General features: G+C 37.6%; 1 protein-coding gene across 1 annotated transcript in view; it reads right to left on the reverse strand.

The window, feature by feature from the left end:
- Window positions 1–26,657, reverse strand: part of LOC115450117 (solute carrier organic anion transporter family member 74D) — a 39,231-nt gene that overhangs the window by 2,510 nt on the left and 10,064 nt on the right. Inside the window, 9 exon segments of the mRNA XM_037442749.1 lie at window positions 2,398–2,504; window positions 2,820–3,020; window positions 3,103–3,299; window positions 3,390–3,520; window positions 3,779–3,918; window positions 4,100–4,225; window positions 4,712–4,876; window positions 5,555–5,686; window positions 16,800–16,940. Of these exon segments, the coding sequence (XP_037298646.1) occupies window positions 2,398–2,504; window positions 2,820–3,020; window positions 3,103–3,299; window positions 3,390–3,520; window positions 3,779–3,918; window positions 4,100–4,225; window positions 4,712–4,876; window positions 5,555–5,686; window positions 16,800–16,940 (1,340 nt within the window).

The following is a 26,657-nucleotide window of genomic DNA, read 5'->3' on the forward strand; positions in this document are numbered from 1 at the left end:
TATCTTCATATATTATGACACGTTGTACATATTATGCCCCTTGTGTGTACGAAATTGAGCAGAATTAAATACTTCACATCAAAGATAAAAATTGTAAAAATATTATGGTTGTGAATTATAAGTGATGTATAGTTGAAAGCAACTTGGCACTTCGACAATCTTCGGCTACTGTCGATAGCAAAATATGCTACAGTTACTCGCTAGGATGACTGTTATAGAAAAGTTATGGCAGTAGAAATAGTAAATAGTAAATTAAACCGTAAATATAAGACTGAAATGCAGATTTTGGTTTGGCTTTTGTAGATTCTTCGGAAAATCGGAAATTGTCGAAGCATCAAGTCAGCCACCTCCTATGCGTTGTACTAAGTTACTTGGCAGTTTTATACGACATCGAGTGTAGATATGGATTCACTTAAGGCAGACTTCCGTTTATTACGTCACGCGCCTGTATCACGTCAAAATGACCAATAATTATTAGTATAATAACGTTCAAATGCAATAGTGATTTCAAACTCACATACTGACTATTCCAATAAGTCATACCAATCGCCAATTATGCCTTTTTTAATTGTCTATTTGAATCGAACAATAACGTGATGCTACTTGCGATTATCTGTATAAAACGGAAGTGTGCCTTTAGACGCAGCAAAATACATGTTTTATTTCCCACACTTTGGATCTTATGACTGCGACCTACTGAGCTACATTACAATAAGATTATCTCTACACATATTTCGAACTTTCAATTCATCGTAATCGACTGCGCCAAATGCCATCCAATAAAAACAATATATATTGCGGTCATATAAACCTTATATAATAATTAACTAGATTATATATAGCGTTATTAAAACATTTTACTCTAATAAATACTATGCAATTCATACTTTCATTTGCTATTTCAGAATATATATTTTATTAAGATTGCACGTAACGATTGCTTATAAATTTTCTAATGTGGTGTTGATAAATTGGCCATTTAGACGGAAATGTTATAGCATGCTATTAGGCAGCTTGCTTTTTAGCATGAAATGAACACGGTGGAAACAAAGAAGCAAGCGTGAGTCTCACATTATCAATTCTGTGCTCGACATACTAAAATAGTATGCTATAACAACACCGTCTAAATAGGACACCGCCAACCAGTCAAACAATGGCGAAAAAAACTCATGACAATTGAATTAAACCTTAGAAACTTTTGCTTACGGTCGAAATTAGTTTATATTACAAAACCACGTTTTAGGCAGCTGTGTACTGTTGGTACTAATATCGACCATATTCCAAAGTAAATAGTGAATTTACAACTGAATAAGTAACTTTGCGCTAGTCAGTCTGCGCTAACACAGTTCACGCAACTACAGATTAGAAAGAAATATAGATAAAACGAATAATTGGAAATAAAAATGCCGCATTAAAGCACCGATGAACACCTACTTACACAGAAAAATAATTTCATTTTGATACATAAAAATACATACTTTAAATCTCATATTTGCACTGCCCCTTATATATTTTTAAATATTAAATTTCAGTGTCTATGATCGTAGTTAAAAATATGGCATTTATCCAGGTAGTTTCATTAGTCGATAGTGAGGTTACATCACTATCGATATGTCAAGACATCGTTAGAAATTAGTCAGTGATGGTAGCATTAAATCAGTACGTGTTAATGTGATTGTCATTTCTTTACATCTGGTCGAGTCGGTACATTGTAAACATAACTAGCTACAATGTAGCTTTTTTCTCAAAATATGACGTACAATAGTACATTCGAATATTTCAATCAAATTTTCATAATTTTCAATCGATATCAATTCGACACTATCGAAACAAATTATCTCAACATATCGATAGCGGACCGACATACTACCGACTTAAACCAATATAAAAATAATAATGCGGTCATACTTTTGGTTCATAACGTGTTGACTGCCATATTCGTGATGTTTCGACTGTCCCACACTACCTTAGGCACTAAGAAATATTCAACGCAATATTATATCGACTTCACGTACAAGTGTTTACATGCCGTTTAATGAATTGAACAAATGCTGGATTCATTAAATAATAGGCGTTAAACGTTAATCTAGATGATTGGCTGTTGTCAGAGCTGCATGCTCGTAGTTGATACGACACAACCAACTGCAGTCAACGCTTGTCGCCGGTGACTGACGCGATGCCCGCAGTGGGTCACTCACAGCACTGTTGCAGTCCGTATACTAGTGCCCCTAATGTTGGGTGACATGACGAGTGGTCCCCGTTAGAAGTGCGACTCGTATGCGAGTAGAGTCCCGCGTCAGAGTGGCGTGTCGGGCGAGTCGTGCGCGTGCGCAGCGGGTGCGAGCAGCGCAGGGGTGGGAGCCGCCCCCTCCACGCCTCCCGCACCCCCCGCCTCACCCCCCGTTCCCTTCCCCTCTCGCCAGGGTTCATGTCGATGCGACCCGCCTTGCTCCACACGAGCATGTCCATTATAAACGCTAAGAACATTATTCCCGCCGAGAGACCTGAAAATAAATATTTTATGTTTTTATCATATCAATACGATAAGTCTGGTCACCAATATATCATCGTAAAACCAACAAAAAATAAGGTCAATTTAAGGCGAAAATTTTTTTTTAAAACTGTTTAACATAAAATTATAATATTTCGGATAATAATTATATTTTATGGAAATGCGCGTCCATAGCTAATTTAATTAAAAAAAATAGTTTTAAAAAATTTTGTGTTGACTATTTTCAAATCGCCACACACACGATAGGTTTTGAATCTTAAGTACATAGTGTAGTGTAGTTGAGCAGGTGTACAGCTGCGGTCCTTACCGAGGTAGAAGTATCGGAAGGCGTCGGCGTCGTAGTGCGCGCAGGCGCCGGGCGTGGCGCCGAGCGTGGCGCCGAGCGCGTCGCACGCCGCGTCGCGCGCGCGGCACGCCGCGTCCACGGCCGCGCCGAACACGATCGGGCACGGCACGTTGCCGAACACGCCGATCGCGAACTGGATCACGCCCATCGCCATCGCCTTGTCTGCACACACGCACACGCACACCGCGTCACAACACAGCCCGCAAATATCACGACCACAACCGACATCACCACAGCGACTCACCGTGCTTGTCCGTGCACCGTATGATCAACAGCACGGCGCCCACTTCTCCGCTGGCGTGTACGAACATAATGGCGGCGAATATCGCTATAAATATGTAGATTTGGTTGCAGGGACCGCCGCACTCGCCCGTCACCGCGAAACCTTCCGGACCGGACAGGATATCGTCTGATGTATTGTACAGGTGGTATGAATCCAAACTGAAAGACAAAAAAATAAGATAAAATTATTATGTACTAAGGAAAGGCTTGTAACACGGATAGACCCACGAGCGACTCGTTATGCCTTACAAGCTCATGGCGCGAACGCCGCGGGAGTTGCTGTCGATGCAGGAGCAGTTGTAGTACAGCCACGTGCTATTGTCCAGCTGTTTACTCTCCATGCAGCCCGCTTGACACGGCGACAAGTATGTGAATGCGTCCTGGAACATTAATAATGGTCATTTATTTTTATGCTGGCACGAGAAACTGACTAAAGTACACCTAACTGCAGTCCAGGTGGAAACCGATCCACAAAATATTTAGCTTTGGACTTAGGTGCTTTAATGCTTGAGATAAAATAAACAAGGGTATTCTGATCTAGAAATATAATGTCTTAAATATGGGGATATATAAGACATTATATTTTGACTTGATATCAAAGAAGGAGTACGTAAGATGCTAAGATGGACCACACTGACCTGTCCGCAGACAGGATTGAAGGTAGTGTTGTCGCAGTGGCAGTCGGAGCTGCACTTGAGCACGCTGTCGCCCACCAGCCCCGGAGTGAAGAACCGGTAACTCTTCTCAGGGCAACTCACGAACATTAACACCACCATACCTGGAACCGGAAAGGTTTTTCCTTAAATACCAATGCTAGTTACGCAATACTGTACAATCCCTGACAATTCCCCCGAAGCCGCGCCACGGGAATGTGCTGAGTGAGTGAGTGTATCCTCCCCGCTCCCCATCGAGTTCGTGGCGCGGCCGTGGGTGTGTGTGTGGTGTGGTGGGAGTGGTACCAGCGCTGTAGATGGCGGCGGTGGCGGCGGTCCAGGCAGCGACGCGCCGCGCCGACGGCACCAGCTTCAGGATCACTACGCCCGACGTGATGATGCCCAGACCCATCACCAAGATGCCGCCCAATCCTGAAAGCGACATACAATTTTATTAGGCACGAGAGTATTGTGTGGACTGGCGAGGGGAAATCATCTCTCGACTCCCGTGACTGAACTTTGTCGGGAGCCCGATCCAAATACCATCAGGTGCAATGAGCTTCAATTGCCCGAATAAAAAAAGAAAACATCATCAATGGCCAGACTATTTTTAGCAGCATTTTTGTAAAACAGATTAGAAAATTTAATTAAAATAATGCCGTTGACCTTTCAGGTATCTAAGATTCGCAAAGAACCAACCCCCCTTCTGGTGCAAAGGCGATGTTAACGTTCATAGTCTCCCAGCACCCTGCTTTCTTTTGAAATCTTTATAAAAAATCTGGAGACTAGAGAAGTCTTAATTTATTTCAGACATTTAAATGATGTTAACCCCAATTCCCCCTCGTCCCTCCGCTTTTAACATCCCAGAGTAATAGTATCACTTGTAATACCCTACCGTTAAGAATGTGGCATGATTACCGGACACGATATTAGCGTCGTGCGTCGGCAGCCGGAACTGCTTCTCGAGGTACTTCGGCAGGAAGCTGTACACCCCGCTGATCGGCATCAAGTGGAGCACCGAGCTCGCCGTCCGCCACATCAGTATGTCGTTCGTGAGCTGTCTCTTTATTGTTGCGAAGAAATCTGCAAATTCCATCGTGAGCGGGGTTTACATTAGCAGGAAAACTTGCGAAGTCCAGGCGTAAACAATCACGGCAAGTCAACTTGTGCAAGTGGTGAAGCTTGCTGGACTGCAAGTCGCATGTGTATTGAACTATGGAAATATTGTCGCTAGAGCAAACGCATCTGAAAATTCTCGCGCAATATATTGCAAGAACTTGCATATCTTAATTTGGCAGTAGAACAACAATAAGGCTAGTGAACAATAATTGATTCTTGTCTATGGCACAGAGCACTTGAAGTTATCACTTCAACTTAACAGAATTTTGATTGCGCAGTAGGTTTACTGAGACCCAAGAGACCACCTTTGATTGCTCTTCTATTCATTAAAATTCGGTTTTCAAGTTCATGGTTCTTAGATTATTCTATTTCACACAGACTGGCATAATAGTATCGACTGGCAAGGGATAACCATCCCTCGTCAGTCGACACCCTGTCAGAATCCCACTCACCATCAGGTGCAAAGGGGTCACTTTAACGAGGCTGTAAAAAATTTGTTCACGGTCATCATTCCTAACCAGTTAACAGACATACTACTACAAAATAGATTATAAATCCATCCTTACCATATTTTACGTTTGAGGGTACATAAAAATATACAGGGTGGACAAATTCACGCGTCCACCCTGTACACAAGTTTACCTTTGAAGAAGGGCTCCCGTCTATCTTTACTCTTCATCGGTGGCGGCGGCAACGGCTCCTGTTTGATTTGGCGCGGGAAGAAGAACATCAGCGTGGACAGTAACACCACAAAACCGGCTATGAACACCATGCCTGCAACAATAACAGTATATTAGAAACGTACTTATAACCAGACAAGTCCTGATGGGCTGAGGATTTTGTAGCTTTTTTTAATATAAGGTCAAACATAAATAGGAATTAATGTTTTCAAAGCTGTTTATGCAGAATTGACGTCACCACCAATGGGCACTAAAGTGCGAGGAAGAAGATATTAAAATTATTATACAAATATACATAGGTACATTTATATTAGGGATTCGGATTCACAATCCAATATCATTTTCACAAAGTTAGCAGAATTGTAACCGGCGCTCGCTCGAAACGTAAACACAACGGATAACATTCGCAACACGTACGCATTGCAAACTGCGCATTTGCACAAACTACTGATGAATCTTATAAATCTGGCAGGTGATGTTTTAAATATTAAATCGATTTGATAAAGCCGAATGCCATTTTGAAGTGTTTTATAATGTAGTGACATCTAGTGTGAAAGGTCGGAATTACTTTTGTCAGATTTATTCAATTTGTTTTATTAAGTTTTTACATTTTGCGTTGTTTATCTATCCAAGTATTCATTAATAAGTATAACTTTTTATGTTTTTAGATTTCCTTTTCAGCCCAATCTTTGTAATAACTACAATGTGGTCAATTTGGTCTAGCAACCAAACTATATATATATATATATATATATATATATATATATATATATATATATATATATATATATATATATATATATATATATATTTATTAAAGTTAGTTACATATTAGAATAGCCTATCGCGATTAATGTGAGCAATCTAGTAACCAATTCAGATCACCCCCTGATTTTCTTTCATCTCATAATGACTGGTCAAATCACTGTCTATCAAAGAACAAACACCAGTCACAACAATAAAAAAGATTTCGCAAACAAAATGCGAATTTGCACCTGAAAAAAATCGCTAACAGACAAAATTCCTTTATATTTGCGCAAACCATAAACAGCCGTGTGGAATATTCTAATTATGTACAATTACTGTGCACGGAGTGATAATTGTTTGCACATTAACCCGTAATCCGTTTGCTTTTGTGATAAAGTAGGAATTTTCGACGCGCCAAACGTGACCAGGCGCCGTGATGCGAGACGTTAATGTGACGAATATGAAAGTGTTTTCGTGTATCGACGTTGGCTATTGGCAAAGCATAAAAAGTGTTAACTAAAATGTCAAATTGTGACGAGTGAAAATTTATGACTAAACTTTGACGCATATTTATCGTTAGACGCGTTGAAAATTGAATCTGAGTCCATAACGTACATAGAGTTCAATTTTGAATAGCATTCACGATGGTTCTTATAAAGTACTAATGCCAATGTCTTGAGTGTTATAAAAGGAGAAAAAATATTATAAATGTAAATTTCATTTCATTTATATGTCTCTAAAGTTCCTTTCTCCAATAGACTTTTAGAAGCGACATACCGACGCGATAAGTAGGCCTCAGCCTTTACAACTATGATTGCTATTACAGAGGAACTAGATATTAAAGTGACTACACGTGTCGGCATTTGAACCTCGTCACGCAATTTAGTGATCTCACGAATTGGGAATTAGCAATTGAGCTACGACCTAACAAGACCGAATTCTGTTGTTACCGAACAAAAAGTACTTTAGTCTTGACATATTCTTATAAACTGGTTTAAACTCTTAAGACTCGGCCAATGTTATATAAGAAAATTATGTATAATGTTTTTCATAACACGAAAATTATAAATTTATTTTACTGTAAAGCAGTTCTTTTTGACAGTAATCAGTAAGAATGGTATCACCTGTAGAGAGGAACACAACGCGACTCCACCACGAATTATACTAATGTATAAAATTACATGGTTTCTAATGTAAATACATCAATAATGCTAATAATATTTCGATGAGAATTAAGAAATTATGTTAAACGCTTAATTTGCATAAACATGTTTGAATTTTTCACAAACTGGTTTTCATATAAATTATATTATCATTCCGTTTCAAAATTAACTACGAGAATATAATGTTATCTTATTTAGTTTTAATTGGTTCTATTGTTTCTATAATATATTGATTTATGAATTCTTTGACGTTTCAAGGATGTGAAGCAAAAGCTTCGACTCGCTACATAGCCTCACAACATTTTCTAATTTCAGGCAGAGGTGTTACACACCCTCCTTTCGCCAGGTATCTTAAATCGGATGTTATAGGACGCGTGCCTTTAACAATTTATCGGGCACAATTCCAGACTCCACGCTAATATTCAGGAGAAAAGGCTGACATCACTGCCCGACCCGGCATTCGAATCCGAGTCTTAAGCGTGATTTTTATACTACACGCGCAATACATTTTTTTTGCATGATTTAAAAACATTTATTTCAGGTCTGAGTGTTATCCCTCATAGTGTCGAATAATACAACACAAGTATGTGGTCAATGCTATGGATTCATTCACAACAATTTGACTATACCCAATGATGGTTAATACTGTACAATTTCAACATTCCCAAATCGTTAAACAATCTTTGAATTATGCCGGCCGGCATTTTCAAATGCACCTACTACACCTAAACGCGAATCGCCGATACAGGCCACGAGGCATCATACAAAGTAGATATAAAACATACTATGTAACCTCCATTTGTAAATACCAAAAATAACCTCAACAGAATCGAACCACGTTATGAATGAAACATTCCAGTAAGTGTTGATTGATGACCCTGAATTAACAAAGCAAACGCTACCGAGCCATAACGTGTGAATTTAATTATAAATCCGGTGCGAACTTGAAGCAATTTAAAACATATTCACAACGTTATAAAGGAAAAAAAACTATAATTACATTAATGATTTTACTAGTAAATGATTGAAGGAACAACTGGGTCATCTGATAACCATTCCCATTCATGAACTTCTGCAATGGCAACGAAATTTGGGTGGGTTGCTGATTATTACTGAAGGATTTGGAAGGTGACGATTATTTGACCATCGACAATATACTGACTAATAGACTTATGAAAATGGTACAAAGTTATCATTTCACTTCGTTTCGTATGTTCCTCAAGGCATCCTCCCTATTTATCTAGTTCATAGGTACTAAATTTCTTAAGTCTTACTGTGGCTCTTTAAGACTACGCTGTACACACTATCAAGAACAGCTGTTTCATATTGCCGGCCGACGAAAAAAAGACCCTACCAAATGTATACTACCATCAATCATTTGACATAGAGGATATTTCCCGCTTCCGAAATATGCGGTCAAGGCGCTAAGGTAGGCCAGTGGGGCACCAAATCAAAATCTGTTGAAACATTCCGTACAATTCCAATAGATCCAAACAGACATTTGCGTTCACAAGGTCGCCCGGTCGACGCTCAGTCAAGGGCGTTCGCTAGACGAGTAGGTACAAACCATATAGACATAATTGTTCGCGGCGCGTTGGTACAATGTATCGCAGTGCTTAACTAGGTGTTAGAACTCAGAGTTAATGTGGGTATAGGGAATTGATTAATTCTATTATCAAAACACCGTTTTATTGCAACTTAAAGAACGGTATTGACTCTACAGCAGTATCATTTAACCAAAACTGCAGTTAGGGACTTCACTTTGCGCACTATTGTATTAGTTAAGCGCTACACCCATAACCTGGTTGGTCTTAAATCTATTTAGGTCCGAGATTGTTCATTTTAACCTCTAAATCAAGTTATTAGGTGCCGAATTAAAGAATATTGCTCTTAATTATTGCTTATCATATGGTTTAACTTCCAATGTGAACGCGGTGCAACGTCCTGCAATTGCAACTTATAGATATAGTGTGGATACTGTCCGCTGGCCCGTCCCGCCATTCAATAAAAAAATAATAGAGGCGCGAGGTGACGAAGTTCAATCGGGAACCGGTTTAAAAGTAAAAGCGGTGGCGCGTCCACCCACTAAATCCTCATTACTGGCGCGAGTGCGGGCGGGGAGCGGACGGCAGGCGGGCGGCGCGGCGGGCGGCGGGCAGCAGTGGTGTAATTGTGGCCAGCATGGCGCACTGGTAGCCTTGGCCGTGACCGGGCGTGGATAGTTATTTTAGCCGTGTGACGCGGCGTGATGTAACAGGCGTTATGTAACGCACGGCCTGCGCAGCCGCACCGCAGCGTCACGCCGCCCCGCCGCCGAGAAAAAAGCGAAAGCACGCGGAAATTGCACTCTCCGATGAAACGTGTGCCGGCGCCGGTGACGGTGGCGAGCGCGCCTCTAGATACTTGCCGGTTATATTAAGTTTTAATACATAGGTAATTATAAACTATCATCTAGAAGATTCTATAATAAAAAAGGATCTAGTCATTACCACTAACAACATTGGCGACAACAATGCAATTAGGTACTTTTGGTAGTGTTAATATAAATAAACGTATGTGACACATAATATTATAAGTTTTGAGTTTCAAAATAACTAGTAGTGATGAAGGAAATTGAATTCTCACAGATAAAAACGAAATATCTGTTTACATTATTTTCAACTTCTCTTGTTAAACATTGCACTTTATTGCAATTATATTAGCGTAGCAAATATGTAACAATGTGCCAATGACGTTTAAAGTTAACTAACAATCTCTCTTTTTTGTATCATCGAAGGGGTGTGTAAATGAAATCTTTATTCGTCTTTCGTATTTCAGGCTAATGAGTTTATAAGAAGCGAGCTTATCTTTACATTTGGCACAATATAGGTATATTCCAATCCCGGGAAAGTATGTTAGTTGTGTGGACTGAATAATTTTGTCTTAAACTTTCAGGCGAGCAGAAACTAGTATAATATTTTATTAATACAAAGTAACAGAAGAGCGAAAATTGCATTCGATTTAATATATGTTGCAAGAAAACTTTTTTTTTTATATACTTATTAAACACTATAATTTAAGAGTTCCAGAAACGCTGGACTATAGAAGCATGTAAAATTTTCAATACTAAGCAACATTCATGAGTCACTTACTAAAAATTAAAAAAGTCATTCAGATATTTATCCTCATAAACTCAAACGTGTCAAATTGACAACGGTCACCCCCTCCCTCAAAACAGCAACAATGCAACGGATCGGACATCGATGAGGGAAGCAGTAACAAGCAGTGATTTAAATGAGAAAAAACATTGTCGCATGTTATGCGCCAATTTTAAGGAGCATTTTTAAGGCCCCCTTTACACCTAAGAGATGATTCATGAGAGCTTTTTGTAAAAAGCTCAGTACAATTTGAGTACAATCAGTATACGTACTGATTGCGCCTCTGATGCTTCGGATATTAAGGTGTAAGTTTATGTATGTATGTGTATTTTTTCGTATGCCTTCGTTGTCCTTATATGTATAATAAGTAAAATTTTAAAAAAATCATGTTTAATTTATAGAATATGTAAAAAGTTTCTATGGTATATTAGCAGATAAATTAAAATGCCGTCCACTAACATAGTATGTCCCCCAAATCTCTATCTTATGTCGCATCGACCAGTCATTGTCAACTTGTAAATTTTAAATGACAATTGTAGATTACCGTAAAAGAACCTTTGTTTCTCAATCATCTGCCTTAAGACAAATTTTTCCGTCACCAGAACAATAAAAAACCGGTGCAACAGAATAACCGGTATTTAGATAAATTATTTACAAAGTTCTCATTTCAACTGCAACTTTTCGCCAAATGTCATTAGTTTAGCAAATATATCATGACGGAACCCCGGCGCGAGATTTATGTTCGCGCCGCGACTGGGCGGTTTTCGTCGCGCGGGTAAGGACATCGCCTTACAGAGCATCCCGGGAATGTTACGACGGAGTACCCGAGAGTGCACGTTAGTTTTACAAAACTACTACGCCGGCGTGAAAAATATTTTCCCGAGATGGAAAGTAACCTATACACTGAGGAGTAATGTATCTTCCTAATAATGACAAACTCTTCCCCCTCTATTCATAGACGTTTTTTATGGGCGGAGTAAAGCTGTGATAACCGTCTCAGTGATGACGGTATTCGCCTTCGCAGTGCGTAGACATAGGGCCGTTGTGATTAGCTAATATTGAGATACAACAATACTAAACTCCATCCTTAGATAAAGAAAGTCTATAAATAAGGGGGTTCATCTTTATAATACTAGTATAGATTCCGGTAAATGATTAAAATTATTCCGTTATGGGGATTACCTGAACACTCTTACCAGTTTTGGACTACACTGTATTTAATATCAGGGTCAGTACTGTCAACTATGGATACTAAACCTGTCCGAAGAAATCATTGGTAAATTAAAAAACCATTAAAAAAAGTTTGAGAATCTCTTAGGCTTTAAGCTATTTTACTAATTACGCATAAAATAACAGCTGTTAGTCTTCAAGACTGTTTCAGCAACCGAGCCAACATCATTTGGGCCGGAAGCACAACTAACTTCTGTTTCTCTGTCACAAGCTGAATAGATGGTGTAAGAGACAAAAATTAAATTAGTATTTACTAATGGCGGCTTTCCTAATATAAGCCCAGGTTAACTCTTATAAAACCCGGTAATTACGCCTGCTACAATGTCCTTAAAACCGGTATACAACAGTGCGCAACAGAAATAGTCTGCGTTTATACTTACCCAGGAGGTATCTTCAAGACAAACCTTCCCAGTTATTATTTTGCATACGTAAAAGGAGTCGTGCGAACGGTACACCATATTTCGGTGAATTTATGAAGACAGAAAAATATATATTTTGGAAATTGTTAGTAGCCCGCCATACCCAATTTGCGAATTTCGTGCGAGCCATTTCAATGTCAAAATCCTAAGAAACCATAAAGGAAGTGCTGAGAGTCCGCACTGATATGTTTAAAGTATTTTTCTGTCCCAGCTGGGCGCGCCTCTGCCGCCGCGGTCATCGCCCGCGGCTGACCACTTATGCATACCCATACCACTATTGTGTACTTACTATATTATTTATATTAAATTACAATATTTCGTGTCTGCCCACTGAGTTAGTTCAATTTTCAACGGTCAATGAACTTCAAGGAAAAATAATATATTTTGAAAATGTGTATTTCACGCGTCCATTTACAATGCTTTGCAGGTTCTTCTAGGTATAAGTTGAAAATGTCAGTTTTAACATTGAAATTTATCATTATTTCACCAGCCTCATGGCAGTGAGACACGTGAGTTAAAATTTGTCGAACTTTAAACCCAATGTATTCATCGTCAAATGTATCAATGTCTAAGGGTGACATCCGCAATGCAGTGCCATGTAGAGCGGCTTAATTAAATGTTGTAGGTGATGTTGCTATGGATTATGGGGAGTCATAACTCTTATCGTTGCAATAAACATTTAAACCCCGAACGCATCTACTTTCATAACTAAACAGAATGATAAATTTTTCACTATGGAACAAAATTCGACAGGCTCTACCAGCGAAATATAGACAAAATTTAATTATATTTACATAGTACCTATAAAACATTTATGATGTTTCAAATAAGTACAATATTTACTTCACATCATACCAATGAGCTAATTTTATTTATTTTTCTCCACAAACGTCTCCTATCACAAAAACAAGATGTCAATATTTAACATGCGCAAGCCACCTGCGTCATAAAATCAATGCAAAAAATTCGCAAATCATACATGTCTAACTCGAAGGCGGCTAACAGTACCGAGCACTTCGTGTCACTCATTAACATTCAGAGGTCCATTCATGAGCGGACCGGTGAGTGAAGGAAATACGCGGAAACCACACCGCGCATGTATTTGCGAATTATTGTCATTCGACGCACGAATGTAGCAGTTTTCTACAAAGGTACACGATTATCAAGGGAGTCGTGGAACCGTTTGCCGGGCGAAAGTGGCCCTTTGGGAGTTTACATTTAGAATGCACGCATTAAATTATGGCGGCACGGTTACTATTGTAATGTTTACGCACGCATTCGATTGTTAGTTCGGTCACGCTCGTGCTTTCTTCGTGGATTTTGCGCGCGAATCTGTAAAGTTCTAACGGTATACGCTGATTCAAAGAATATTCGTATCTCCATAAAGAATATCCTGGTATATGATTCACTGTCATAAAATTTTAAAACATTAAACTATACCTGGAACCTAAACTAATATTTAAATTTGTTTGATCAAGCAAAGTTTGTTTGATCGCGTACATTTTTAGAACTCCTTAACTGATTTTGATTTTTTTTCACAAGTAGAAAGCTAATTATTCGTGAGTCCTATAAACTACTATATATCCCGGGAAAATATTTATAAACCGGGACTATTATCCCGGAAAAGGTTTTCACGCGGGTGGATCCACGAGCAATTATAAAATACTACATTGTTATTGTTACGGATGCCTAGAATTTGCAGATGGTAGATTTACGTAATGGAAACAAAACTGTTTTAATATGTAATACATGTCCACCTCAATGAATATTCAGATAGATAAATAAATAAACTACTTTTAAGACCTAAAACAGTTGATATATTTAGGTACATCAAGAAGGAAATACTGCGAATGCGCTGACCAATGTTGAAATCCCCCGTAGCCGCAGCCCACAAGCCATAACAGCGTTTACAGTTTTGCGCATCAACTTTTCACCGAACAAATGACGCGAGTTCAACGCAAACAAAATTATAACAGGTTTTTGCGAGGGAGAGTTTTTTTACTTCGCCAAAGTAAGCTTGTAAATAAGTATTGAAAGATGCATTATTTTGTTTAAACGTCCCTATGTCCAAAATAGAGTTTGTAGTGAATAAACAACGTACAAAACCTCTTTTGCCCCGTAGACTCAAAAGGGTTGACAGATATGGCGCGGTAAAATAAAATGCCTCGGTTTGAATTGAAAGTCGGGTAGACTGAAGATACGACTTTTAAGAAGGTAAATACGCGCTACACCCGCGTAAATATATAACCGGCGCCCGATCTAAATAAATATAAATCCGCACACGAATGTTTTGTAACAATCATTATAGAATGATATACAAGGCGGTGTATCCAGTTCGGCCCGGTTTATTGCCGCATTTCTGCGTTGATACATTTGTTATTCAATACTATGAATATTAATTCCAGATTTATTGCAGAGATTTCTTGTCGCGTGTCATTTCCGGTTTGTGTAACATTCGGTTATTATTTTTAACAATAAAGAGGGGGTTGACTCAGAAGGGTTTAACGTGGGAAATTATCGTAAAAAAGTAAGCCACATTGTAAACACAACATACTTCTAAAAAGAGTGTTATGGTAACCGCACATTACAAAGATAAAGTCAGATTCCCTTAAAACACATTAGTATGAGATCATTGAAGAAGTTGTTATACTAAATTTAGGTAGAATTATCAATAAAGGGCATATTCAATAAAGTATAATTATATATTTTTGGTGATGATAGGATATTTGTTTTCGCCCGGATACCAACCACCATACACAAGGTATATTGGCCCACGTAAGCGTTCTGGGATCAGCCTGTATATATCCAGCTTCAAACGAGCCGGCATAACTGTGTCAATTGGCGAAGGATAATCATCTCTCGTCGCTCGACACTATCTGTACCACACTCCGCCCCACTGTCAGATGCAGAAGGGTCATTTTGCCGTGCCAATATCAAATATAATTATTATTTCGTAAAAACTATTACTCAACGGTCTGCAGTACTTAACCCTGAACTTTGACGCAGTTTGTCATGCGATGCGTTTCGCGTGTGTGCGACTTTATCGGACACAATCGCCGTTCCCACGTACCAACTAACTGGACACGCAATTAGTAGTCCCGAAACGCGACATACGGGAATTAATTGCTATGGCGGGTGTTTTTGCAGTCACTATCCAGGGAACATGATTCGTACCATGGTAAAAGTAAAGAGAAAAAATATCCATAATTCGTTGAAAAAATAAATGCTTATCAAAGAAAAATATCCCTGCAAAATCCTGTTCCACCGCCCGACTAGTCATTACCGGCACAACACAATCCCCATTAGCTCATAACCATTCCAGCGCGCGCCGACAACGGTTAAATATCACAAACGCGAACAATTAAACGTTTAGCGTGAAACGAAACGCAATTGCGAGCACAAAGCGACGCCATTAGCTGACAGCTCAATTACTAAGGTCCCTCACACATCGAGACGCGTTGAAACAGAAATTGTATAATATGAGTATTAGTTCGCCCACACACTAGCGATTCTATAGCGTTGTAAATATGATTATGCGTATCGTACCTTTAAACGATTCATACTATTGCAATTAACTCAGAACCTGCCACTCCTTAACCTCCCTATTAATTACGAAATGACAACATAATACTGTCAACTTCGCTCGCATTGTCTGTATTAATGGTGATAAATTTATTATTATAATTAAAAAAGAAGAATATACTTTCTTCTATAAATAAATTTGGTCTTCATCTCCATCAATTATTTAATTGTAGTAAGTGGCATGTGTGCGACCACCCTTAAACGTATTGAAATATTATTCTCGAACGAGACTCGCCGTCGTGTTAAACACTCGTGCCGTCAATCAAAGTTGTCGTTAGTAGGGGTCTCTAGCTTTTCATTTGCGAGGAATTTTTCGCTTAAGGAATTTTAAATTTGTAGGAAATTGCCATTTGTATTGTGTGTAAATGACCGTTTACGCATAATAGAGGGTCGTTAGCAATTCATTATGTCGGAAGATGTCTGAATTGAAAGCGATATTTATGACCACAGAATATAATATGAATAAAAATGTTGTACTGGTAGTAGGCCTCTCATATATGAGAGTCCGCTTGGGTAAGTACCACCGCAATGTCTTTCTGCCGCCAAACAACAGTGCGTAGTTACTATTATGTTCCGGTTGTAGGTTGTAGCCAGTGTAACCACTGGACATAAGACTTAACATCTCATGATGAGCACAGTGGAATACCAAACAATACTTTGTAATTCAAGGTGTTGGGTGGTGTTAATACTGTTAATGGGCGACAGAAAAGCTTATCATCATCATTCGCATCGCATTAAAAAAAAATACAGTTTTGTCTTGAACGAATTAACTATGAACGAATAAATAAAGTTTTTAAACTACACTAAATAATAATAATAACATTTAAGTGTATTGTTTAAATTTTTTATCTAAAGTCACACTACTCAGCCGATTCTCCTACAGCTCAATGTTTGGCTGTCGAGTACTATATATTATAATTGTTACTCACCAAGCCACCACGCCCCAACCCATTTGGGATCGTTGAAGTCGAAGCCGGGGTCGCCGAGAGGGTTCACGTAGATCCTGGTGCAGAACGCGCCCAGCAGGAAGCCCAGCGCCGGCCCGATCACCCTGATGCCGATCGTAATGGCTGAAGACAAACAGATCGTCAATAAATACCAAAAATATCGGACTTTCAGAATTATAGTACATGAAAAATGCATTTCATAAGAAACATCAATACAAAAATATCTACTTCTTATTTTTTTTTTTATTTTAATAAAATTAAGACGCAAAACAGATTACAATCACAATTAAAACTAATTATAAAATATACAAGCATAAAAACTAGATTGTATTCCTAAACATCCTAAACTTCTGGTGATCAAGAATCGTTCTTTTATTAATGTGTAAGGGTGCTGCGGGGGCAATGGTTTATAAGTTAACATTATTAACATAAAACGTCTTAAAAATGTCTTTAGTAAAAAGAAAATATTTTTTGAGCTATAATTTGGCTTAAAATATAATTAGAATTGTATCTATTTGACGCAGTTTAATGCGGATGTTATCCTAAGCCCTAGTCGATTATAAGACAATAGACGACCATTTTAAAACTTTGATTATCCTTTTCTAATTTGTAAATGTGCGAAATTTAAAACAGTTATCTACCAGGAGTCAATGGCACGAGCTTTGCATGTAATAATGATCATTATGACGCTAGATCTATATTTGTAAACATCACTAAAGACTGTTGGATCTCTGGACATATCAGTGATGACACTAAACACACCAGATAAATCATTTGAAGTAATTTTCTATAAACCTTCACATTTCAATCACACCGAAACGGCCTGATTTATTCTAAAAAAATAACTATTATTAAAAGTATTATTCGCAACTGTAAGATCGACATGTCAATTCAAAAGTACGACGGTTGGATATCTACCACCCCCTGAGGGATACAGGTATGAAGATAAGTATATACATATGTATTTTAATTCATGTTTTTGTATTGACACGCCCGATCTCTCTGTTACTGATAACACACGCGATTATTTCAAGTGAAACTAATAAATTATGTTATCATTGCTATTCATTATTTTCGTTTTAATTGCTTGACGACCGATTAGGTACTGTTACCATAAACATACACGCTAGACTATCACAAACATATATAAACATCAATGAGTTATTTAAAACTAAATTTTCTTATATATTTGTCAATATGCTTTCAACTCTAGGCATATCTACTATTATAAAATCCTATATAGTATCCACCCCGTATAAGCTGCCCTCATATTTTGATAAACCGATTCAGTACTTAACGTAAAAAGATAATAGGCAAAAGCACCTGTAGTTTAATTTTAAAAACGCATTACACATGCGCTCTATAGACTCGTATGCATTATGTTTTACTCTATGACCGCTTTATCATATAGAATTTCGACCCAATATGGCATGAGGTCTAACCCCGCGCCATTATGACGATGAGAAGCGATAATACGTGCGCACTAGTTGCATGTCTGCCTACCCCTTCTTAACATATAATAAAATTGGAAATCAGCATCGTGTATCAGACTATGGCCAGCGCAGCATCCATGAAAGCAACTCGGCCGTATCATAATTACACAGACGGTGTCCTCACGTGATATTAAATCATATTATAAAACGTATTGCAACACGTTAGCACGATACATTTACAAGCGCACGCGCAGCTGAGCGTTTCCATTCGCGTTATAATTTCAGCAACGCACACTATTGTGGAAAATTAACGTACAAATCTGAAATCATTAGTCAGTTTAACTTACTACCACGCTGTTAAAACTTCACTAACAATCCTACTTCATAACTTAATAATTCACTATCAGTGAAACCTTAGCAATCCTTAATATTCATGGTCTGCGGAGCTTATTTCCAGCCTAGGATGTGGAAAACAACAGGTGATGATTGGCATCATAACAGCTAAGAATCTAATTATGCACTAAATACGTAATTTCCGAATCCAAAACATATCTATTTATTGCCAATGGGAATAAAACCACTCTTAGCAGCTACAAACATCTAATGCTACATTTACTTGGGATAAATTAAGGAGATTTACATAGACCCTTAAACCAACGCCTTTGGTTTTTTAAATAACCACCAGTTTACCATAACTGGGAACATCCTTTTTCAATTAACACTAACACGAACAGCTTTTACAATGTAGATAGTGTAAACTGTCGACTTAAGACCTATTATACATTGTCTTTAGTGACGAGAATTACATTAGGCGCCGCGCCGACGCTATCAACATCGCCAAGAAACATTACTTTGGAATTGATAGTTTCTACAGCAAATGTGCTATGATGGCATAGTCGCTCTTCAAGAAAAACAGTGAAAAATAACTCTAGGTTATAACGTCAAAGCAATTGCAACACTTGTCCGATTCTTAGTAGTGTAACGTTTTCGGCAACAAATTGACAACGTCTGGGCCAATGAGTTGTGGTCCCCACATATCTGATACCCCATCCAAAAGTCCAAACATTTCATATTATTACATCTATAACCTCACCTCTCTGTTATACGATGTTAAAAAACTTCAAACAAGCCATAAACATTAATGGGATATTTAACGCATTAAATATTAACGGTGATCAGCCGATGGTCATTATGCAAATTGTGGCGGTACACGGAGTCGTTCATCTCAATAGAAATAGGGCCCAAGGGCTAATTGTGGGTCGTTGAACCCGCGCCGGCAAATTAACGTGAGGAATGGCCGCTGTCAACGGTCGCCACTGCATTCGCGTGCGTGCGCGGCCGGCGGAGCGGCGGACAAAGTTCAAACCCCAGGATAATTGGGTGAGGTATTTGCAAGGGTATTTTGTTTGTGATTAAACACTTTCATCATAAATTGGATAATCAAATAGGTAATGTAGTGTTTTAAACAGTTATATATAATCCAATCATGTAAATACCTTTTTTTATTAAAGATAACTTATCCTCAAACACAAAATTTTATAAAGAGGACAAGTTTGTAACGTTATTTGGATGTAGGGGCTAATCTCTGGTACTACTGAATTAATTTAAAAAAATATTTCACTAATAGGAAGCTACATTACTCCTGAGTACTACAGGCTACTTTTTACCCCGGGAAAATATTTACCCCGGAAAAACGTTATCACGTAGGAGGAGCCGCAGGAAAAAACTATGGGAGATATTTTTAAAACCTCATTGAACACTAGCGATTTACATTTAAGAAAACCCTGCGATAAACTGGTCACATACCAACCCCACGCTACTCATGTTTGCAACCCTAATTTACAAGATTTGTAATAACAAAACCCCGGTATATTAATCTCCAAAAAATATTTATTATTACAGGCCGAATTACTTGCCCCAAGAAAATCAATTCCAGTGTTTTCGGCACTTATGCCCGAGTTTCGATGGTGGCAGCCCTATCCGTGTGGTATGTGTGGTACCGGCATCCATTACCATTGCAACAGTATGTGCATACGTACAATACCAAGCGAGCTGCAAGTAGCGACCAGTTCGCATATTGAGAAGCGCTTGAACAATGCTATTGAGACTTGCAATTTGGTTATAATACATTTTAATTGGTCTGAATATTCTGACAGTATCATACTGCTGCTGAAACCAATTATTATTATATGTGTTAAAGATAGATACAACAGAAAATTTATGTAGATATAAAGAGTTCACATTAGAAACAATGGTCGACGCAGTGCTAATATTCTTAACTAGGTTCTTCCGTCTAAGCTTTGAGTTTCACGCATAAGACGCAATAAGAGAAACGTCAAAACTATACTTTATATACGCATAACTTTATATAGGAAATGATCAATTGACGCAATGTTACAGCTCCATGTCCAGGAAGCTAAGCAGTCCATCCACACTCATATTAATCTCACTCATAAAATTCCAGCCCTCTACACAAAGTTTATACATCATACTTGAACTATGAAACACACACATCAATCTTCACGAGGACACACACATAAAACCATATTACAACACAAGCCCGTCATTACCGTTTTTAAGTCACGCAAAAATTAATCACCACCGGAACCGCGGCGCGGGCGCATCATCATCAATGTCCCACATATCAACGAACCTGTTACCAACAAAAGTGGCCAGGTTGAATGACCGGCAGACAATCAGGTACTTACGTACCGAATGCAGTCTTTCCCAGAAGGCCGCGACGTTTGCCAAAAAAACCAAATGTGTGCTCGCGTGCCGCCAAACATACATATAGCATGCGTACATATTATGATGAGAGCTTTGTAATAAATAATGCGGTCGCCGGGGTCGTTTTTCAAAACGGCCGTGCACGAGTCACTTGTAGGGGTCCCATACTTTATTATCTACGCTGGACAATCACATTAAAATCTCGAAATGAGGTTAGAATAAAATATCTTTGTCATCCTCAGAAAATTGAGTTTCTTCGGAATGAAAAACTCCGGGAAAGATTTAAGTATTATATGGATATATCATTCATCGCCCGAATTACAGCGGATTATCAGAGACACCAAATTTTGCTGCATATTATATGTTTTGTAATAGTTTCTGCTCAATGAGAACATGATATACATAATATAATATTATCGAGGTAAAACGAACTCTGTTTAATTGTATTTTTAAATAGGCGTCGCTCGCTTTACAATTAAAAAGGCCCAATACAAACCGTGTGTGTAACAAACAAACATATTACCCAGCATTTACTAATAGAATTTTCATCCCCAATAGTTTACAGAGGAAGAATCCGGCTAAACCGACACGCATGGCAGTTGTAGCGTCGGGACGGGCGGCGCAAGTTTTTATATGTCCCCAACGCAGTCCTTACCGGTTCCGATGCATCATTAGCATCGTTCATGCACTGCCCATTCGAATTATCCGGACAAACCGCTAGCCGTTGCATCCTCATTGTGGATAATATTACATGGAGATATTAGGAAGTCTTGGCTGAACGTTTTGTAAACTAAGACCAATATGGATAAATAATGCGGGTGTCAATCCCAGGCATTTATAAATCAACTAGCTTTTGCCCGCGGCTCCGCCCGCGTTATAAAGTTTTCAGGCTAAAGTTTTCATTATAAAAGTAGTAGTTTCCCGGGAGCCTCTCAAACTGTCTCCATACCAAATTTCATCTGAATACGTTGGGTAGTTTTTGAGTTTAACACGTTCAGGCAGACAAATGCAGCGGGGACTTTGTTTTATAATATATTTTTTAGAAATTTTTAAGAGGAATAATCCCATCATACATCATTGTTGCATAACTTTAACGCACGCAACGGAAGCTCTCAAAACTAATAATTTTTCCCCGTTTTTGCAACATGTTTCATTACTGCTCCGCTCCGATTGGTCATAGCGTGATGATATATAGCCTATAGCACTCCAGGAACAAAGGGCTATCCAACACAAAAAGATTTTTTCAATTCAAACACGGTAGTTCCTGAGATTAGCCATTACTGCTCCGCTCCTATTAGTCATAGCGTGATGATATATAGCCTATAGCACTCCAGGAACAAAGTGCTATCCAACACAAAAATATTTTTTACAGTTCGATCTGATAGTTCCTGAGATTAGCCATTACTGCTCCGCCCCTATTGGTCATAGCGTGATGATATATACCCCATAGTACTCCACGAACAAAGAACTATCCAACACAAAAATATTTTTTCAGTTTGAACCGGTAGTTCCTGAGATTAGCGCTCCCGGGAAACTACTACTTTTATAACGGAAAACTTTAGCTTGAAAAACTTTATAACGCGGGCGGAGCCGCGGGTAAAAGCTAGTCGTAATATAAAACTGCTCCTAATTAAAAAACCCCACACAAATTTCAAACTTAGATACTTGGTATAGTTTTTTGTCTCCCTTGCACCCGTTCTTACCGATTCCGAGATGGTTCATTCGCTTCTTGTTCAAATTATCTCTATGTTTGTCCACGGATGAGCTATAGCGTCATTATAAAGTATTAACTCATCCGTGGTCAAATGGACTTTAATAATGAATAGACTTGAAACTCAGTGTATTTTCTGTGTAGATACTTATCCCAGTTATTAAATTTTATGTCCTATTTATAATACACGACATAATTATATGTTATTGGGGTTATATTTAGTTAGTTTGTAAGTATAAAATAACAATGTATTTAATAAATTAAAATAACGAACTTCGAAAATTTCTCCTCATGAATAAGTCTAAAAACACATAAATTTCATTGAAAACTGGCAGGTTAATTCGAATTGATATAAATTTATTTTACTTCCGATTACCACACATTGAGATTTTCTGACGTTTTGAAAAACACATCCACGCAACGAAACCGCAAGAATATAGTATATAACGTACGGATTTCGTAGACACGTGAAAAGCACAAATAAATCGATATGAAAGGCACCAGGGCTCGTAGATAACCTTGCGGAGTCCGCCGCTGTAAATAAGGTCATTCCGCCACAATCACTACAATGCTCATAAAAAAATCTATTAATGACAAATGTACCACCTTATCACGCTTATCTGTTACTATCGATTTCACGCTGACGTCATAGTGCTATGTCATTTTTCTGCACGACAAATTTTGATTTATATATTTTTATGCCTTTTCGCCGATTCGCAGACCAAGAACTAAGCTTAGTTTAGCTCGCATGTTTGAAAAAATTACACATAAAACATAACTATATAAATACTGTATTGTCCACATAAGTGCACATGACAACAATCAATTGACTCATTAACTATCAGGAAAGCAATTGGATAATTGTCCAACAATAGCATATAAAGCGTCATTGAACTATCAAATGTTACAACTCATGTAAATTGATACAAGAATAATGAAAGAAAACTCTGTTATGCAAGGTGACAGGTACAGCAAATCAGATGTGAATGTTTAGAATGAGATAACATGTTTTATATGTTATGAAATAAAAGCTTAGACGAATAGAGATAATTATGGTAAGGGTGGAATATATATACTTTGTTTAAATAAATAAGTATTTGTATAAAAATAAAAATCTTTCATTAATGTCGGACATTTCGTTTCCATACACAAACAATACGTGTGTTCAAAAATTGCAAGTCATCTTGCCAAATTTAATGTAAAAACTCACACGATGATACAAGAATTATCAATAAACGATCGGCGCCATATTGAACATCTGCTTGATAGTGACGCAAATGTTTTTGGGCAAACCGTTTTGCACATGACTGCTTCTTCACACCTCCTTCTTAAAGCCTAGTTCCGACTGTGCCAGTATTTTAATCGAATATCGAGAAATTTAATCACTTATCTGCACTAGTTTTCTCGACTTATGTTTTGTAGTTAAGACATGTTTATTTATTGGTATACTCGCTACATAGCTACAATACTAGCGTAGTTCAAAATGGTCGGCCTAAGTAGCATCAGAAAATATTGGCTCAAAAAATTTATGTTCATGAATATTGTAGTACATAATATTGAAGGGTTAAAGATAGTGTGAAGCCATACAATATTTCGTAACTCAAAGTTCTTCGTAACGGCCAATTCTTTCAGTAAAAGTTATATCTATGCCTAAATTATGACATTTGTGTTGGGGTAATTCATATAGGTTTTATATGAGTCGTCACTTTTACACGTAACGAAGAAATTGTGTCTAAAACTTAAGCCATTGATGGCCAGGCTTAGGGCTTAACAACAGAGGAGCAACCCGCGCGTGTCGTCATGCTTGAATTAAAATAAAATATATTTTAATGATGACATAGGATAAAATATTTATTACAATTAGTTGCATAATAACACATCGCTAATTCTTACATATTTAGTAAATTTTCTTTGTTAAACCTGGACTCCAAGACCCAGTAGCTATTATTTTTATTTTAATACAGATACGCAAATCTAAAAACAAAAACATATTCCACCTATCAAAATTGATATTTTTGTCATCATTATACTTATAAAGTTTTCGCTACGAATATATTTTATGCTATGTATTCTAACAGTCATGATGTAGACCGCACCTGTATAAACATTGTGAAGCCGTATGGTGGTTATAAAAATACCATAAAAATTCTAAACATTCCCATAATCTACGAATTAATACCTATACAAATCCCATTCGTGATATATTTAGTCGCTTCAGTTTTATTTGAATTTGGAAAATTTCTGCTATTTAGTCCAAGTTGGTGAATTAACAATAAATTGTCGAACTTTCTTTACATACGCATATTAATATACTATAGTTTAATGATACCGTATGTATTTTTGGTTCAATTTGTCTATTCACCCACTATTTTGCATTGGTACCCCGAGGGTATCTTATTTGGGCAATCCAACGCCATCTCAGTTACAGCCCAACCTATAATGCTAACCTATTAAACCCACCAACAAATTTCTAGAAATAATAATCATAGCTCCATTAAGTTAATGTAATTCGCGTGTAACTCAATTTAGTAAATTCATAATAATTACTTGTTTTATTGATTAATGACCGTCTTAAATTTTCGCATCCTTCGCGAGTGCAAGGTACAAAATGTACATAATTTTATGTGGAAGTGTCACGCAATCTGATAATTTTTATTGACCATTTACCGCGATATTAATAAACAAGGTATATTTATCATAAGGACAGACAAACTAAATTAGCCTTTGATGATCTGCCGAGTTGATACTCGTCTGTACTGATTTACTCGACTTAAGTTTGGTGACTGCCATGGTTAGTTATTGAATGAATTGATGCTCTTACCAAATATCAAAATATGTCCAAAATAAATAAGCCCCTGACCATCTCCAACCTCTCACCTCCAACCGTGATATTTTAAGTCGAGTTCTCAAAAATATTAATTAGGTCTTCATCATATTCATCCGAAGGCCTACCATCAAGGATGCATTAAATAGATTTTACAGTACGCATGGGAGATCTTCGAGACTGCCAGGTGTTTGCAAACTTATTGCCATCGATTACAAACCTTGATCTCTGACAGGATACTTATTTATTTTTAATTGTTATTTATTTAATTAACTGTCAGGAGAAACTCAGGATTACACCGAATCCGCAACGTAAGTAGGCTACAAGATTAGTGGTTAAGATTCGTTCTATTAAAATATATCTAACCCATTAAATGTATGCTCATAATTTCTTAAACCTTAGAGGACGTAAAAGAAATCTACGTATTAATATATACTTTTCAAAATTTAATTTATAGTTCATAATAAATGTGGCTTACAATAACGATCTAAAGATAATGAAAGATATAACAGATAAATTAAAAAATAAATGACGCTATCATATTGCACGGAACATAACAATCGTCTCGGCGATATCTAATCAGCGATTGCGAACGTAATGACAGCGCGGCGTAGGGTTGCTAGCGTTAAAACAACGAATGTGAAAAACAAAAAAAATAGTATCTATTTACAAAAAATGACTCCTAAATACAAGTGTAAGTGTGTAGTGTAGTAGTGTCCTAAATAAAACTGTTTTGCACTTAACAGTTTTATTTTTTGCATCAAAACGAATATAACAATATCACTTGTTAGGTAAGTGATAACCGCAGCCTGTAAATCTGTGCATAATATTAGAATACATCAGTGCTGTGCTGACCTTTCAAGAATGATACGCATTTAAACTGCTCAAAACAAAATAGGGCGCACCATAAAGTTATTTAAAATTTTGTCTTGGAATATCTTAAAAGGTAATTATTAATGAAATAAAGCATTTAATTATATAGTTGACGTCTTTACGTGTGATTAACAATGTTACGAGGGACAACTTGAGTATACCATATTGTGCATCCAGCAGTTTTAGGGCACTAAAGTTAACAAGTGCTATCATTTATATCGGATCTAAATTCATACAGATTCTTCATACAGAGCCGTATTTCAGCATCAGTT

Source organism: Manduca sexta, chromosome 25 (genome assembly GCF_014839805.1).
Source record: "Manduca sexta isolate Smith_Timp_Sample1 chromosome 25, JHU_Msex_v1.0, whole genome shotgun sequence".
Lineage (NCBI taxonomy): Eukaryota > Metazoa > Arthropoda > Insecta > Lepidoptera > Sphingidae > Manduca > Manduca sexta.